Source organism: Podarcis gaigeae, assembly GCF_964106915.1.
Source record: "Podarcis gaigeae genome assembly, chromosome: 5".
NCBI lineage: Eukaryota > Metazoa > Chordata > Lepidosauria > Squamata > Lacertidae > Podarcis > Podarcis gaigeae.
The window spans coordinates 33521952-33540006 of NC_139681.1; the positions used below are offsets into that span (position 1 = coordinate 33521952).

Genomic DNA, 18055 nt, shown 5'->3' on the forward strand with positions numbered 1-18055 from the left:
TCACTTCCCACAACTAGTAGAAGTCTCTCTGGGAATGTATCACCTGGCTCTAGCAAAACAAAACTGGAATTAGCAATCAAGCAAGATAAAATGATAGTCTTTGTTACGATAGATTTGCAGAAGTGCTACAATATCCCTAAATACAAATAGCTGAAGAGCTGTCTTGCCAAGATCACTTCTCTGTAGATTTCACAGACAGGAAGCAGAGAGCTCATTTTACTAGTGAACTTAATAACTCTGCATGCCTCTTTGACAGTTCTGTGGGAGGCTATCCTTTAAAAACCAAGACATGGAAGACTTTGTTGGAGAAAATGGCACTCTGTATTGCAGAAGGAAAAACTGAAATCTCTACCCAAGAAAACTCTGAGGCAGATTGGAACAAACTAGGAATACATCCTAAATAGGCATACAAGGACAGAACTTCTGGTTAGAGGAAGAATCTGAGAAACTCAGCAGTAACAGTTTGTTACAATATCTGCAGAGAGCAAAGAAATGGACCAGAAAAATAATAATCAAACTCTTGTGTTTTCTGGTCGTTTTCTCCCCTAATGAGCACCACAGAGGCACTCATTAAAGGGAAAGAATATACGGCAAGTGAAATCTTACCTTTTGCTAATTCTGTAATGTGCAGTCTCCAAAACGCCTGTTATGGGGTTTGAAATGGTGGCTCGCCTCAGCTGTGAAGCGAACCAATCAGAATAGTTGCATTACAATGTATATTATTGCATCACATCAATCCGACCATTCAGAACCCAATTATGGAGCACAGGCTAAAGTAGGTTGGTTCTCATAGCTATGCATAGCAACAGTACAATATCATGCACAATACTGTATGGAGGAGACCCATTACCAAGCAGGTACTTCTCTTTTTGTAACGTGTAAGAACGCGACTCACCTTCAACTAGCTTGGAGCAACAGGGCACTCCCAATAGCCTTATACCCAGCTTTTTACTTTGGTTTCAGGAATTTATCAGCTTGGCTTGTACAATTATGACCAAACAGGATAGCTTACTGTAGGTATCTGACATACCTACAGGGATGGGGAACCTGTGGTCCGCCAGATGTTGCTGGACTCCCAAGTCTCATCAGTTGCAGCCAGCATGGCCAATGATCATGGATGATGGGAGTTGTAGTCAAGCAACCTATGTGCGCCATAGGTTATGCATCTCTATGAAGTTTTTTGTTGGATCAGGTATACTGAACCGAGCTGGTCTACAAACAACTCACATCTGGCTTCACTCTAGACTGTTTCCCAGGGGCTGATACAGCTTTGAAATGCAAGATGTGACCACGCTTCTTACCAGGCAGGCAGCTCTTGAATAGTCATTTTGTTAAAAGGAGGAATGCCCACCTGCGTGGGAAGAAGCAGTGATGGGTACTGGTACTCCTAATCTGAAGTGGGGAAGAGTTACAGAGTGCTGGCGTGTGCCACTTACCTCTTAAGCACCCCTCTGATCAAGGCAACAAGGAACAACCTCTCCTTTCCCAAAGAGACGGTGCGAGTTAGGTTAAAAAAAAGCTTGCAACTCACATGCTTCTACCAGCCAAGGCAGCACCTATTCACAAATTGTTGATGGACTGGTGCTGACGAGGCAAAAACAGCGCATGAGAGACGCACATGCTCTTTCAACACAGCAGGCATCTCCTCCTCTAGAAGATGAGAGGTCACCCCTGAAGGCACTTGCATCTAATAGGCACAACTTCTCATTTCTCAGATGGGGTGCCTGAAATCAATCTTTTGACCAAGGGGACAGACACACCCTGGTGACTAGGCTTGTGGGGGGAGCTTTGTGCCATGGCTGAGAAAATCTTTTGCCAAACTATTTGACCTGGGGGAATAAGTCATCTTTTCCTAAAAACCAAACCAAATAATTAATCGTGTCCACATTCAAAGTATAAACAAGATTTTACATATAGGTCTAAAATGGATCAGTCATAAGTTTTCTATTTTTCCAAGGAAAGGCCATCGTTGGGGCCGTTTTTAAAAGAATGAAAATCTGCACTGGGTGGATGGTTGAGAAACTATGCCCTGCACTCAATCCTACACTTAAAACTCTTGTCTTCCCTTAAGTTTATTTGGGAGTCCAGACTATATGCAAAATGGCCACGTGCAAACTTGGGCTAAGTGAAACTCCATTCGGCTTACACACTATGTTTTAACTTCATAATTGCAGAGTAACAAGAAAGCTTGTGATCTACCATCGTAGGTATTGTCACTTACAACTGCAGCTGAATCAATACTTCTAATGGACTTTGCAAATAGAATTAAACCATTAAAAGAGTAGTGGTAGTAGTATATTAATTCAAAGGAGTTATTTCTATCCAGAGGCAGTTCATGCATGCTGCAAAGATTGTGAAGTCCCGCACTATAGTTTTTCAGGATTGTCTTTCACAGCCAGCCACAAAAAGGCCTCCCCAGCTTAATTGCTGAGACCTGCAGAGGAAGTTAGGTCAGACTGTTTATCAACCTAACCTGGTACTGCCAACTTTGATAGCCAGTGGCTCACCTTTTATTTTAAATGAACTTTTAAAAACAATCCTTTTTAAAAGCCTTAAAATGCCAGGGATTGAACAAGGAATTCCGTATGTTGCAGCATGTGCTCTAACACGGAGTTATTCTAATGTGTCAGTTCTTAATATCATGCAGATGGAATATTTTATTACTTATCCAAAGCAAAGCATGCCGTCATGAAAACAAGGCTGGCCGGGAGAGCTCATGCATTTGTAGCATCGTTAAAGTTATCATGGACAGATGGAGATTCTTTATTTACCCTCGGTTTTGCAAGCTCTTTGACCGTTTCTATTTCTTCGTCAGAGATTATTTCAACAAAGCGAACAATCCGAGGGCGGTCCCATTCATCCTCTTGTTTAACAGGGCCCAGTATGTACCTGGGATTCCCATTCCCATCGTAATAGCGGCAAAAAAGCTTCTTTTGTCTTCTTGGGGTCTGCAAGAAGCAAAATGTTCAAAAAAAGTTTGTAAACAAATGCATAAATATCTGAAGCGATATAGCTATCTAGCTGAACCAGCAGATTTTCACCATCTATTTTAAAGCCATTTTTATAAACTGTACATAAAAGATGTTAATTACCATTTTGAGACCCTCCCCGCGGCACAGCATTTCATACTTCTGTCTCTCTGGAAGGTAATCTTTGGAAGGTCCTCTTTTCTGAGTTTTGTTTTCCTTTTCAGTCTGTCCATCGGTTTGGGAAATAGACTTGTTTGCTTCTTTTTCTTTTTCTTTTTCCATGATGTACTCGAAGTATTTCATATTGCCATTAGCTCTCTGGTGTTCTGAATCTATTGGAAAAGAAAGAAATGAGCCCCCTTGTGAAAGGCAAACCGTTCAACAAACTTGCTTTTCATGGTTAACTTTCATTTTCTTTTTAAGCATACGCTTAAATCTGAATATTGCCAACATCTAACTCACTCGAATTCTGCCAGCTGTTTTAGTTGTGTATTCTCATTAAAGAGACAAGTTCCTAAGTCAAAGAAACAAATGATTGACAGAGTGGTATTTTCACAGCAGTTGTGAATCTTTCCATGAAACAACTCAGAACGAACTTGCTTCTTTAAATTGCTCCAATCCTTGTAAACTAGGGCTGTACTACAGCTATGCTTGTACAAATTTTAAACTACTAGGAAAAATCTTTGTTGAGCTCTAGATGTTTTCTGTTGAGATTTTCACCTCAATCTTCATGTCTGCTTTGGTCCTTTTTGTTGTTGTTGTAAACTTTCAGAGGTAGCATATGTGGTGACGTCCCATCGCTGTTGGACTCCCATCACCCCTGGCCATTGGCTATTCTTGTATCCAACATCAAATAGAGGGTAGCACATCAACTACATTTCTAGCCTTGTCTGTGCTAGTGTAGTGTTACAGTTTCACAAAAAGCGTATCCAGCAGATACGCTTTTTGTGAAACTGTAACCAGATATGCTACCTCTGAAAGTTTACAACAACAACAAGCAGAAGTAAAGACCTGATCCTACTCATAAAGCACGATGCAATAACAGATATACATTTACAAAGCCTTGCATGAATAATGCACCATTTCCAACAAGTATTTTATGATAGCATAACAAGAATGTATTGCAGGCCAACGTGGCAATCCGGGTGTTTTAGGAAAAGATGCTAGAAAAACAGAAGTTGCTACTATCAGAATGAACGTTAAGAGATGTGTCACTTGGTTTTTTTACAATCCTAAGCAAAGAATAAAGTATTATTATTATTATTTATTCAGTTTATATACCACCTTTTATCAAAAGATCTCAGGACAGTGTACAATATTAAGAACACATTACAGAGCATTAATAATAAAACGTAATAAAAATCATAGTATCAGACAAGATAATAAAATAATCATAATAACAGGCCCTCCCCCACCCCAGCTTTAGCAAGCCATAGATTAATTAATGGCTAAACGCCTGGGTAAATAAGTCTTTGCGCATATAAACCAATAGTAGCAATATAAATTAGAATAGAAGATGTGGAATCTAAAACTTGTGCTTGAGCAGGAACTGACATGGGGTGATTGGCTTTTGGAAGCCTCCCTACATCTGAATCAGATTCCAATGAGAATACATTAGTCCCTTCCAGAATTGCAATGACACTCTGAAATGGGTCTATTGGGGGGCTTGCAGCCTCAGTCTGAAAAAAATGGGGAGAGCAAACAGGAGCAGCAGCCTGCAGGGAGGCTTCTAAGCCCTGCTGCATTCCTGTTTGTGCCATCAGGAGCATACAGATGCATGCAATCCTCACCTATTCAGAATTGATCTGATTTATGTTCAGACTTGTTTTGAATGCACAAAAGCTATCAGCTAATGGAAGCAGAGCCGGATTATCTTGCTCCCGGTTGCCCAATACAGAACGCCACTGCTGTTGGCACTAGGAAAAGCTATTGTTTTGAAGACAACTACTATTTAAGAGGGGACGTGGGTGGCGCTGTGGGTTAAACCACAGAGCCTAGGACTTGCCGATCAGAAGGTCGGCGGTTCGAATCGCTGCAACGGGGTGAACTCCCGTTGTTCGGTCCCTCTCCTGCCAACCTAGCAGTTCGAGAGCACATCAAAGTGCAAGTAGATAAATAGGTACCGCTCCGGCGGGAAGGTAAACAGCATTTCCGTGCGCTGCTCTGGTTCGTCAGAAGCGGCTTAGTCATGCTGGCCACACGACCCGGAAGCTGTACGCCGGCTCCCTCAGCCAATAAAGTGAGATGAGCACCGTAACCCCAGAGGCGTCCGCGACTGGACCTAATGGTCAGGGGTCCCTTTACTTTACCTTACTATTTAAGAAGTTCGCAACAATGGCTTTAACCCCGAGATAAATTAACCTTAAAAAAAGGAAGGCAAGTTTCCCACTCCCCACCTGCAGCCATTTGTACCTCTTCAAGACCTCACTGGAGAGACGAGAGGGAATGGGAAATCCTTCCATGGACTCCCTTAAGTTAACAAATTGCAGGGACAAAGCCTGTTTTGGTAGCAATTGCTCTCTCCTTCAGAAGCCCCCTCCCATCCCACACTGCTCAGGAAGATCTCCAAACCTTCCAAGAGAAAAGGGGGGAGGGGAGGAGACAGGAAGCAAAAATAGCACTAATCAGCAAACAGATCTTCGGTGCACAGCAAAATTAGTGCACAAAATTAGTTATTGCAACCCACAGGAAATATACAAGTTCTTTAACATACCTAACTCAAGAAGACGCTTGGTAAGCATCACAGCTTTCTCCAGATCTCCCTGCTGGTACACAGCATAACTCAAGTAGTCCAGGACAGAAACCTTGCCAATGGAAGGAGAAACCTCTCCGTCATCCAGCTGTTTTAGAGCTTGCTCCATCCACAGTTCAGTGTGGTAGTAGTCTGCTTCCGTGTATGCAATCTTGCCCAGCTCAAAGCAATCCTCAGCTGTTAGAAATGTCTTATGTTTCACTCCTGTAGGAAACAAGAAGCCAATAATGTTGAATCAAGGTTGCATTACTGAATCATTTCTTCTTCTGAAGCTGCATTTTTCTATTTTTATTATGTGATTAATGACACCTTACAAAGCCGATGACGGAAAGAACAAAAGTTGCGCAAAATTTGTGCTAACTATAGCTACTTAATTTTTGTATAGGCTGCAATTTACTGTAAATTAGTGTATTTATCATTAATGTTATAATGATAGTGGTTTTTAGATAGGGATCCTAAAGACCACCAAAACAATCAGTCCAGAGAGTGTGCCCTACTAAACTGTTGTGTTTCCTAAGTCCTAGGGTGTGGAATCTGCCTTCCCCTGCCCTCAGAGGTAATGTGCAGGGTAAAAGAGTCAAACACAGGTGGGGCACCTCACACTTTCAGTCAACAACAACACACTATTGCTATTTGTACTGTGGGAAACTAATCCCAATTGCTCCAATAGCAGTGTTTGCCACGGTCCAATGCAAAAAGCAGGCACTAAGGGCCAAATCTGGATTTGGACCCTAGAAGGGTGTTAAAGAGGGGCTGTAACGTTTTGTCTCCTACTGTTTCACAATCCAGAACCTGCAATATGTACTGCCTAAACAATTTTAATGGACCTTTTTTTGACAATACAAGTTGCAGGGGACCTAATCTAGATTGAGATCCTGGCATGGGAGTAATATAGACTTTAACTGCCTGCCCTCTGCAGTGATTTGGAAGTTGAACACAAATCATAGCTATGGTTTGAGTGAAAGAGTAAGCCAGTAATTAAAAAAAAAACATGCAAGCAGAGGGGAAGAGGAAGGAAAATAGAGGTACAGGTGGACGTAAGGTTCAGTCTTTTAGCAACAAACCATGTTTTAATACGGTATGTGAAACAAACTCTCCCTCCCTAATCACCCACACCCTCAATTGGCTTCTGCAAAGTCGTTTTCTTAACAGTCTTTCCCCATATACTTACAAAAATTACAAAAATTTTACCTGGGAGATTTCCCCTCGATATAGTGTCTGTATCCAAATTATACGTATCCTGGAGCCGTAAGAGAGCTTTGGCAGCACCAGTCTGATCTTCATCATTTGGGAAATACTGGCGTTGAATAGTCATGTTGGAAATGAACCCTAAAGAAAGAAAGAAGCTCTTAGAATCATAGAATTCTCAAGTGTGGTGAGGGATGCTTGAAATCAGGGTGTGTGTATGGGTTTGAAGGAAGAAGCAGGGAAATAGAGCATGTGGTGAAGGATGCTTGAAATTAGGGTGTGTGTATGTGTGAAGGAAGGAGCAGGGAGAATAAGGCATGAGGTGAAGCACCAGGGTGAAATCTGGCATCTCCTTGATTACCTTTTTTGTGCCAATTATTGTAATTGATTTTCCAAATCATTACAAATCTTGCCGAATTAATTCAATTTAATACAATTTTCCAAAACCAGCTTCCCACTCCCCTTATAAGATATGTCCAAGATGAACCCATTGCTGCTTATGTTCTCAATTAATCTCTAGATAACATCCCTCAATAACTGATAATATTACCCATCAGCTGCCCCTTTACATCTCTGAATACAGCAAAAAAATCAAGTAAACCTTTGTGTGTGTGTCTGTGTGTGTGTGTGTGTGTGTACACACATACATACACACACAGCCCATTGAAGGCCTGGTTGCTAGGGCAACGGTGATAGAAGTGTGACATTTGAGACCAAATGGCCTGGGCATATTTGGGCCATTCCAAGGTAATTGTAGGGTTAAAGATACCAATATGAAGCTATGGGTATTTTACATACAATGACCTGTAACCTTTCTTGATGTATGTAGGAGGATGTTTAAAGATGCTTTGAGGACTCTGTGTGCTGTGTGTTAGTCGCCTATATAAGCTTTGCTCTGATATACCACGGGGCAATCCTTCCAACTAGCAGCTGAGCAGCTAGGCTGGCAAGGCAATAGTTTTAATAAATACTGGGTCTCTCCTGGATACTGGACTTGAATTAGTTTCCTTGGTTCCGTGGTTTATTTAAAAGGTGGCCCCCTCACCTGGGTAACAAACAAGGTGGTGCAGAAGTGAATTACACCTGGATTTTTGGTTTTCCCCTCCTCTCACTCATGTCATAAAAACACACAGCACAGTGTTGAAACTCTATTCCTATTCTCCACAAAGACTTCTGGCTTCTAGCAGATACCACAACACTAAGATGAGTTACTGCTGACACAAAATCCCAAATCTCACTGAGATTTCAGATCTCCTCAGTATGAAATTATTGACCTTTTAGGAGACTAAAGTGGCTAAAGAGAACGGAAACCAGGGATTTTCTGGCCCACCGCTCACTGAATTATCCACTACCCACACAGCTCTCAGCATGAAAGTGAGCTTTCACAATGGCTTTTAAAAAGCCTACCATCAGACATATCCTTCAGGACTAGGTTCTCCAGCTCGCTCCACTCTGTGTTAAGTCGCTTCATCAATTTGAATGCATTCACAGGATGTCCCAAGAACCCCTCTGGGTCTTTCGTTGCAGTGTCTGTCAGCTTATCCAGTTTCTCTGCCCATCTAGAGAGACAAAATGCAACCTAAATATTTTTACTAAGTCACTTTCCGTGTGCCAACATTAATGTTGTGAATTGACATCAGATACCTTGTATTGTTTCATGATCTAAAAGATAAATAAATTGCACGGTCTAAAGATAAATAAAAAGCACAGATTTTCAAAGCTAGCTCATAATGCGACTAGTTTTTAATAGTTTCTTCTCTACATTCTAAATGTTGCAAGTCACTTGGAGATTCCCTGTGTATCAAGTGACTAATAAACTGAATAAATAATGTACATTTATTTATACATACATACATTTCTGTACTTCTTCCAAAGGTTTGAAGTTAAGGAAGTAAAGCTCTTTTTATTATCTACAGCCCATATTTAAACTCTGGATGGCTTACAGCCAACATTTTGCAGAAATAGCAAATATTCCTCCGCCCACAAAAAGTCATATATTATTTGGACTGGGTCAAATTTTTTGTCACCCACTAAATATTAATATTAAAGCCTGTACATACTTCTTAATCTGTTCCAGCTTGCTCTCTTCTGCCTTGATATAGTCTTTTAGCGAAGTCACCAGGTCTTTCTCCGTATTAATTAAGTCTGTCATGTGACCTAAAAAGATAGTTTAATCCACTCATTATGTCTATGATCAATTACAAAATCTTAACAATATGCTTTAAAAAACAACAACAACCAACAAACCCAAATGCACAAGGAGTTTGCAATTACTTTACACTTTCTAATTCTTACAAAAAAGGTGGAAGGGAAATATTTCTCCCTGCTATTCTTAATTAGTTTTGCCATGTAATCAGAATATATTGTCAGAAAGTTAACCAATATGTCTCAAGTAGAATGTAAGCTGCGAGGCAGCAGTCTGTTTCTCTGAACTAATGTCTTGCAAATATTGCAAAATCACTCTATACTCTCCCTGTGGATTGTGATTTTTCCACATTAGAGAGTTTCTCAGTGGCAGTTTTACAACACATTAAGAATTACTGGTAAGTTTATGCTATCAAGGATTCCCTTCCTCTCCAAATTGCTTTCTGTAGCACACAATATTGATATGAATAGCCAAGGAAAAGGGAATTCAGAAGTGGATACTGGGATGGTAAGAAGATTCATACCCCTTCCCACTCTTCTGGAAAAGCAAGTCACCTCCCCGCTTTGAAACCCAAGTTGTCCCCCCAACTGATAAAACATCAAATCATGAATATAACACCATAAACCAAACATCCAACTGAAATATCCTTGCCATTTACTAGTTTCAAATAGGCTTAGGAAACTGAGAAGGGTTGGGTTTGGAATTATGTTTTCAAGCGTCAAATATTTGTCACATTCCATTTATTAGCTATTATGCAAAAAAATCTTCCTTTCAATTATACAAACAGTGCAAATTGCCTTTCCCTAGGGCCACTTTGCCTTTTGAAAAGTCAATAGAATTGCTATTTTAAGTCAATAGGACTACTAATTTCTAAGAGCAACTGTATAGTTGGCCATTTGCTGTTGGGGGCAGCCCACAGTGGCTGGGGAAACCCAGCCGGATGGGTGGGGTATAAATAAATTATTATTATTATTATTATTATTATTAGGAATTCTTCCTCTCTTCAGGCTAGAATCGTGACCCAAGTAAACTTGTAACAATTGCCACATGTGGCAGGCAAAAGGGTTTCCCCCCCAATACAGTGGAAAGGTTAAGTTAGGTGAGATATACAACCATATTACACGTTTAACCAATTTGAGTGGATGACCAGCAGATCTGAATACATGAGTATGTATTATTAATAAAGTTTCATAAATAAAATACAAATATTATTCTCCTAAATGTTCAGTACTACTAACTTCTTCTTTTGCTAAGCACAGCACTGTTTCAGTGCTTTCAAATACCTATTTACTGATACTTGGGTACTTTTTGCTGCCATGTTTCAAGGTTATCTGTGGGCATTTTTCTGATTTTTATTAAATTTTTAGACTTTATTGTTGGCCATATTTTAGCTTTTAGTCTTCACTAGATCTTGGAAGGGCAACTCATAAATGTTATAAACAAACAATGCAACTGAACGAACCACTTCAGCATCATGATTGCTGAATTGTTTAAAAAATGCTTAACAGTTCTGCTCAAAAGTATTCTCACCAATGGAAGTGAAGAAATCTGTATGGGCATATGAAGAGGGAAGCACAACACAGAGGACTAGAAGGCAACATGATTTTGTGGGCATCATTGTTCTACTGCTCTGCTCTTGCCTTAACAAACACCTGAAAGAGAAATAAAACAGCACTTTTAAAAATACGGCGTAGTTTTAACAATTATGAGGCTCTTGAGAACAAAGCAAAGGAGCCATTTACATGCTTCTAATAGAACCGTGCACACATGAAACCACCTGGGCAGCCAAGTCTCTTGGCAGATGTGCAAACAGCACCTCTGGATTGTCGCCAAGCAAACTGGGCTTGTAACATGTCAAGCATAAATGAGCGTCATCTCCCCTGCAGGACTTAACGCACATGAGTAACAACCGTTTCCCAGAGCTACTGATGGTACCAGCTGTGCTCGCACTACTTCTGTAAATGAAGAGGAGAGCATGGAGGTTGTTTCCAAAGCATCCTGGAGTTTAATCTTAGGAGTGCTAAAGGTAAAAGCAACGTACTGCCTCTATCCTTTTTAAAGTCAAGTTCAATCTCAGCACTGTAGTGTTGATGCTTTATTACAAACAGGTGGTAAATAAATGTTGTGAAATAACCAGACAAGGACCCTGGTGGCTGGGTTCAACTAAGTTGTTCCACTAACAGGAGCCAGCTTACCCCCTCTCCCATGCCCCCCCTCCTTGAAATCGGCTCTGCGGCATAAGCAGAACCCCCAGAACAGTGCACAGCAGGCAGAGAGGAGAGGTGATTCTGTTGCCGCAACAGAATGTCTATTTGTCAGGGCGTTGGGACAAGATGACCTCCAATGCAACAATTGCATTGCATTAAATGGTACAACTGAACTGTGTTAAATGTGCAATTCAAGACCAGAAGGGTGCTGCTATGCTTTCCCACCCACGCAAAGCCATTCCTGAAAATTTTCTTTTAGGTACCAACAGAATAAAAACAACATGTCAGTGTCTGGAGGGAAGGAGATGTTGAGTTCTACCAACTAATATGAAAGATACAATGAGAAAGTCTCTTAATTAGAATACATATCTGTCTGGAACTTTAGGGCTAGATAGCTTCCTGTCAACCACATCCATATTCCCATCCAACTGCTTTTGTCAATGTCCCCTGGTTTACCTTTATTCTCTCTACCCGAACCTCTTTATGAGTGAGTGTTGCTCATCCACATCCTTGCCTGGTTAATATTAGTGAGCCCTTGCTTGGTTCAGGCACTTAGCTCTCCACTGCCTACTATCCCCGCCTTAATATACCCCTTCTGAGCTTGTGCATCAAGACAAAGCTAAGAGGTCAATTGTCTTCCATCCACAGAGGCACAGAAGGGTAGCTGAAAACCAGCTGGCAAGCCAGCCTCAGCCCCAGAGTAAATGTTTTACTCAAGTCTGTGAGCTTATAATCCCCAAGTGGTTTGAAAATCACATGGACACATAATGTGGCCTTCCAAGGTAAGGTGGCATTACTGTCATGCCAGTAAACAAACAGAAAATAGGCTTTTGGAGAGTAATTTCACAAAACTGGGATTCATGCGAATCTCAATCACATAACCCATTGTGAAAAATCACCTCACAAGTAGGAATAAAACCCACAAATACATTAGTGTATTTGTGACAGGCAATAAGTATGCTGATAATTTATCAGGCAGCACAGTTTCAGGGTAATACAACATCCCAATAGTATTTTATATTTAGAAGAAGGCCTCAGTTATGTTGAAGTTGGAAGCTGACGCTGCCGTTAACTATCCACCTCTTAGAGATGAAATAATTTCAGGAATGTCAGGGCACTGGAAGCTTCCCTTTAAAAAACAGGGAGAAACATTTGTGCATTCATAGTAATAGACCATCAGTCAAAATGTCTGTTATATTGTTTGGTCTCAGATATACTGTAAATCCCATCTGAATCCGCATCACACTTATACAACGGATACTCATGTTTTTAAGAACAGCACAGGCATACAGTATTAAACAGCTGGACAATGAAGCGCATGGAATGTTCCCAATCATTTCCATCATTGCTACTGGACAATTAGAAGCTGAACACACCTCCCATTCATTAGCAGAGAATATAAAATTCTTGGAGCATCATTAGTGTTTGCTTTAGCACAGTGTGTAGTAGACCTTTCACATCCTGCTTCACACTTTGAACTTTTCTAAACTGAACATACAGGGTTTGTAGCCAATGCTAGTCCTACTCAGAGTAGTAGACCCACTGAAGTTACTAGACATGACGCGAACCTCGGTCCTTTAATTTCAATGATCTACTCTGAATCGAACTTAGCTGGATAAAACACATAGTAGTTGTAAAACTGCACATGAGGGTTACGTAGGGTTTTTATTTTTATTTTCTGGGCCTCCCAAATAGATTAAGCCCCTGTTGCAAACAGAAATTGCAACATTGCTTGATTACTTTAAGGGTACAAATCCTTTCAAAACTCTTACAAGGCAAATCAAAATACATTAATGTAATCACAGTATGTCAGGTATGGGGGAACAACTAAAACTCCCGTAATCCCTCTGGCCATTGGCCATGTTTGCTGGGGCTAATGGGAGCTGTAGCTCAGTAACATCTGGAGGGCCCAAGGTTCTCCACACCTGCAAATAAGTAAATACCAAAATGCAGCAAGTGATTAGGACCCTTCCAATACAGGGCCTGTGGGAGAGTAGGAGAGAGTTCAGATGAAGCAGTCACTGATGTTTTCTTCACATGCTTCTTTCATTCTCATGAAACTTCTCCCAGGGCAGTTCAACTAGAGAATACACGGAGTGTCTTTTTCACCTACCTACCTACCTTTGTAATCTAAAACTGTTTCAAGAGTTGCACTCCATTCCAGTATGGAAGTGATTTGGTGGCATGAGCATAGCACAGCCTTTGCTAGGTGGTCTTTTTAGATTATTTTATGCAAGGAAAAAAGTTTTACAGCTTGCATCTAGCAATTTAAATCAGCTCGGCTGCTAAGAGAATTTTGTGTACGTCGACGCGGGATCTCTTGTCCATAAAGCCTCTTACACCACACGAGTTTCAGGAAACCCACTTTTACTTCACTGCTGAAGTCTCATATTTAGACTTCGAGTAAGTTCGACAAACTTTTGATTGGCCCAAGTGTGATGCAATACTCCTCAGACACTCAAAAACATTTGAATGCTGATCAAGTAGCACAGTCCCTGATAAAATTAGCCAAAAAAACCCTGACTCTGCATATCCCCTACATCAAAGCTCAGATTTTTTCATGTCTGTGTGAGCTGCTTAGAAATGCATTCTATTCATACTTAGCAAGCATGAGTAACCAGTCAGCGTAAATAGCTTCTCTTCAAAAGTTTGTGAAGCGAGCGAAAGGTTGATGGAAAAAATGCTACTGCCACGTATTTCACCCTCCCCCACTCACGTAACGACACTCACGTAATGACACTCGTTCATCTCAAAAATCTTCCCAAGTGAAGTCTAACAGAAAGTACCAGAGCCTTATCGAAACAGTCAACTTTCTGTGTAAACAGCTCTCTTTCTTATTGGCTCTTCAGTCCCTTCTTGCAGTTTTGTACCCTCTTATTTGCAAAGAGATCAATTTACAAAGGGAAAGGGAGAGAGGTAACCATTGCTTGCTGAGGAATTTCCGCACAAACCAATCCTGCTGGACAAGTTGTATAACACGCTTAAGAAATAACTGGAAACTAAGGCATGTTTGGCGAAGTAAAACTTATTCTCTGGTTAAGTCATGTATCTTGTTTTTTAAAAAGTTTCAACTGTTAGGCCTTGCATGAACACCGATATCAGGAGAAGCAGCACCGCATGCAAACTTGGATGAATATCATCCGCTCAATGAGTAACAGCCAGAGATGGAGATTCTAGAAGGAAGGAAGGAATCGAGTTTCTCTCATATACTACTCTCAGTATATGCTACTGATTAAAGAAACTCACGCCACTCATTATAGGGCAAAATGAAGCTCAATTGCTGAAGAGGCTTAGGAGCAATCTTGAGGGTGAAGAGGGAGAGGGGGGAGGAAGACCCACATCCACGTCAGCCCCAAACCCATTTTTCCCTTGGGGCACAGACGTGGGCGGATCTGTGCAAGAATTTTGACAAGACTGGGCTGCCCTGGGCGAGTTGCTACTAGGCAAATATTTCCAGGGACTTTTAAATTTTTATTTTGGGGGGAGGGGAGAGGGGCAGAGAGCGCCTGTGCCAAGTCCATCGCACTCAGTCCATAGCACATCAGCAGCCTAAAAGAAAGGGAAGAGAAAGTGCATGGGGGAAAGGGAGCCGGGCGGATTCCCCAGCAAGAGGGCGAAAGGGGACTTATTCAGGCAGCATGCCTTTGGTGGTGGTGGGGGAAGCAGAGAGGGGAGCCCAGCAAAGTAGCCACAAAGGAGGTAAAGGTAAAGGTAAAGGTACCCCTGCCCGTACGGGCCAGTCTTGACAGACTCTGGGGTTGTGCGCCCATCTCACTTAAGAGGCCAGGGGCCAGCGCTGTCCGGAGACACTTCCGGGTCACGTGGCCAGCGTGACATCGCTGCTCTGGCGAGCCAGAGCTGCACACGGAAACGCCGTTTACCTTCCCGCTGGTAAGCGGTCCCTATTTATCTACTTGCACCCGGAGGTGCTTTCGAACAGCTAGGTTGGCAGGCGCTGGGACCGAGCAGCGGGAGCGCACCCCGCCGCAGGGATTCGAACCGCCGACCTTTCGATCGGCAAGTCCTAGGCGCTGAGGCTTTAACCCACAGCGCCACCTGCGTCCCTCACAAAGGAGGACCGTTTGTTAAAAGCACACTTGTGGGGATTGTGTGCTTTTGTTTTAAAAATTAAAAAAAAATCAATGCCTAAAATAAAATAAAAAGTACGACATACTTTATGGGGAAGTTAGCTGCTGCGGTTGTTGCTGCTGCTGCTGCTGCAAAGCCAGGCATGCCAGCTATTTCCCTTCCCGTGGGAAAAGGAGTGGGAAAAGACCCTTCCGTGCACGCGACCAGGAGTTGGGGGAAGTGGGTGGGAAATGGGAAGAAAAGCCCCTGCACGCACCTCGGAGGAAAGCCGCCCAAGCTGCTCCTGCTGCCGCTGCTGAGCCCTGTCTGCCTCTCCGCCCGCTCCGGGACTGCACGCAGCAAGGCCCCTTTCGGAATGCTTATGCGGGCCGGGATCCCGCCCACCGCCGGCCCTGGGAGGCGGCCCCTTCGGAGCGCGGCCAGGGAAGCGGCCGCCCGAGCTGTACGTGAGGCCGGGCACAGCAGCAGCGCCCCCGGCGAATGCGCAGGCGCGAGACCCGGCTCCATCCCCTCCTCTCTCCTCTTCTCTTGGGGGACACTTAGCGCCTTGAATTAATTGGGAAAGGGTTTTTTTCCGAGGGGGCGCGCGCGGCGGAATTGCCCATCAAACACAGCGGGGCTCCTTATGCAGGAGGAAACATGCCCAGGGATGTGGATACTTCATAACGGGGCGAAAAGCGTGGGGAAAAGAGCCTTGATTTATTATTATTATTATTATTATTATTATTATTATTATTATTATTATTATTATTATTATTATTAATCAATAGCGCTGAAAACGCTCCTACGTCGCCAGGCTTCTGCAGACAAGAAAGTGTTCTGTAGGGCATACTGGGTAGCTCAAAACGGACTGATCATTTCATTGTTTCATGCATTGCTCTAGGGGTGAAGGGTTGCTCAAGATTAATACCGTAAGCGTAAGTGGGTTGTTCAGATACAGTACTGCCAAGTATGGGTTATTGGCAACAGGGTTTTGTTTTGGATTCCCGCCCCCCCCACCGAAAAGTTCAGCCTGGATGAACTAGAATTAATCTGGAATAAGGGGCTGGCATTCTGTTGCCGAAGCTTGCAGGCATGAGGAGTACCCACCCCACAATCGGCACCTAATAATAATAATAATAATGGTGTGCTGGTATCTTAATGCCTGTTTTGTATATTCAGGACATTACATTGGGACTGACTCCAGCAGTAACTGCTGCCTTGTGAGATTTGCTTTCATGGTTGTGTTAGTAGTAGTAGTACAGTGGTACCTCTGGTTAAGAACTTAATTCGTTCTGGAGGTCCGTTCTTAACCTGAAACTGTTCTTAACCTGAAGCACCACTTTAGCTAATGAGGCCTCCTGCTGCCACTGCGCCGCTGCTGCGTGATTTCTTTTCTCATCCTGAAGCAAAGTTCTTAACCCGAGGTACTATTTCTGGGTTAGCGGAGTCTGTAACCTGAAGCGTCTGTAACCTGAAGCATATATAACCCGAGGTACCACTGTAACAACAACAGTAAAAACCATGTAATTTGCTCAGTCCATATAAATCCTTCCTTCTGATGTTACCAGAGCGGTGTGGGACTTAACTACACAGAAGCAACTCTTACTTTGGGGTTTTTTAAATAACGAAAAGGCGTATTTGTTTTTCCTTTAGAAGGATGCTCCACGGGGATGTTCCCCATAGTATGACCCAGAACGGTAGTCATTAACATTCTTAGACCAGGACCCACCTTTAGCCCAACAGTAGCTACTTCAGATATTATATGTGCACACATGGTCCACACTCTGGAAGTGGCAGTGGAGCTGGTCCTGTCCTCAATATTCTCACACTGAGCATGGGACATCTCAGCAATGACTGGGGTCACAGTTCCCATGGAACCCTACATGCAAAGGCTTCCCCTGCTCAGAAAGCCACACTCAACAGTTGGATGTTATGGTGTGGTGCGGTAGGAGGGAAATCGCATGTTGTTGGGGTCAGGGCCATTTGCGGGGCCCAGCTTATGGAAGAACTTCACACATATAGTCCACATCTGCACTATATTTTAAGGCACTATGATACTACTTGGTTTCCCCCAAAGAATCATAAGAACTGTAGTTTAAGGTTTATAAGCAGTGCTAGGAGACTCCTGTTCTCCTCACAGAGCTACAATGGTTTGAAGGGAATAGAGGTCATGTACAGTAGCTGATAAATCAGCCTCATATACTTAACTCTAATTAATGCACGAAGGGGTTAAAGCCATAGAGTAGCCTGTCCTTTGTTCTCCCACTTGCACCAAGTGACGAGGTCAAAGCTGGATGCTCCAGGCTTAGACCACTTGGTTTAAGCAAACCATCTTTGTGTTTCTATACAAATAATTTACCTCTTTTTAAAACCTCAGTTAAACTGCCTGTGTTTTGTAGTGCTGTATGGGAAAGCACATGAATATGACCTTTGGAGAGTTTGTAAGTAAAGCATTTTTTAACTTCCCAAATGTGTAGTCTCTTTCTATGCTAAGGGAAGTGGGGAACTCTGGAAGCAACTTGTAAGGGTTAAAGGTCTAACAACCTATATTTCCACACTTTACTTTGGTGCATTTTTGTGATTTTAAATCTCTGCTGGGGCTTCCTCACCAAAGAGTACTCACCCAAAAAACTGTATCTTAGGCAGCCAGGGAATTCTCCTTTTTATTTTAATATATTTTTTCCTTTTACCAGACTAACACCAACAACTCCCACCACCCTTA

At 42.4% G+C, this 18055-nt stretch overlaps 1 protein-coding gene across 4 annotated transcripts in view; it reads right to left on the reverse strand.

Annotated features, from left to right (window-relative positions):
• The window catches only part of P4HA1 (prolyl 4-hydroxylase subunit alpha 1), a 29263-nt gene extending 13390 nt beyond the window's left edge, over positions 1-15873 (reverse strand). For 2 of the 4 annotated variants that reach the window (XM_083740704.1, XM_083740702.1), the window contains exons 1-9: positions 15608-15873; positions 10586-10707; positions 8970-9066; positions 8317-8468; positions 6913-7050; positions 5683-5925; positions 3093-3301; positions 2772-2948; positions 607-677 (exon numbers count right to left, since the gene is read on the reverse strand). In XM_083740704.1, the coding sequence (XP_083596830.1) occupies positions 607-677; positions 2772-2948; positions 3093-3301; positions 5683-5925; positions 6913-7050; positions 8317-8468; positions 8970-9066; positions 10586-10707; positions 15608-15858 (1460 nt within the window). In that variant the 5' untranslated portion in view covers positions 15859-15873. The remainder of the gene's footprint in view (positions 1-606; positions 678-2771; positions 2949-3092; positions 3302-5682; positions 5926-6912; positions 7051-8316; positions 8469-8969; positions 9067-10585; positions 10708-15607) is intronic. The other 2 variants (XM_083740705.1, XM_083740703.1) reach the window with 1 other exon arrangement.
• Positions 15874-18055: the final 2182 nt, after the last annotated feature.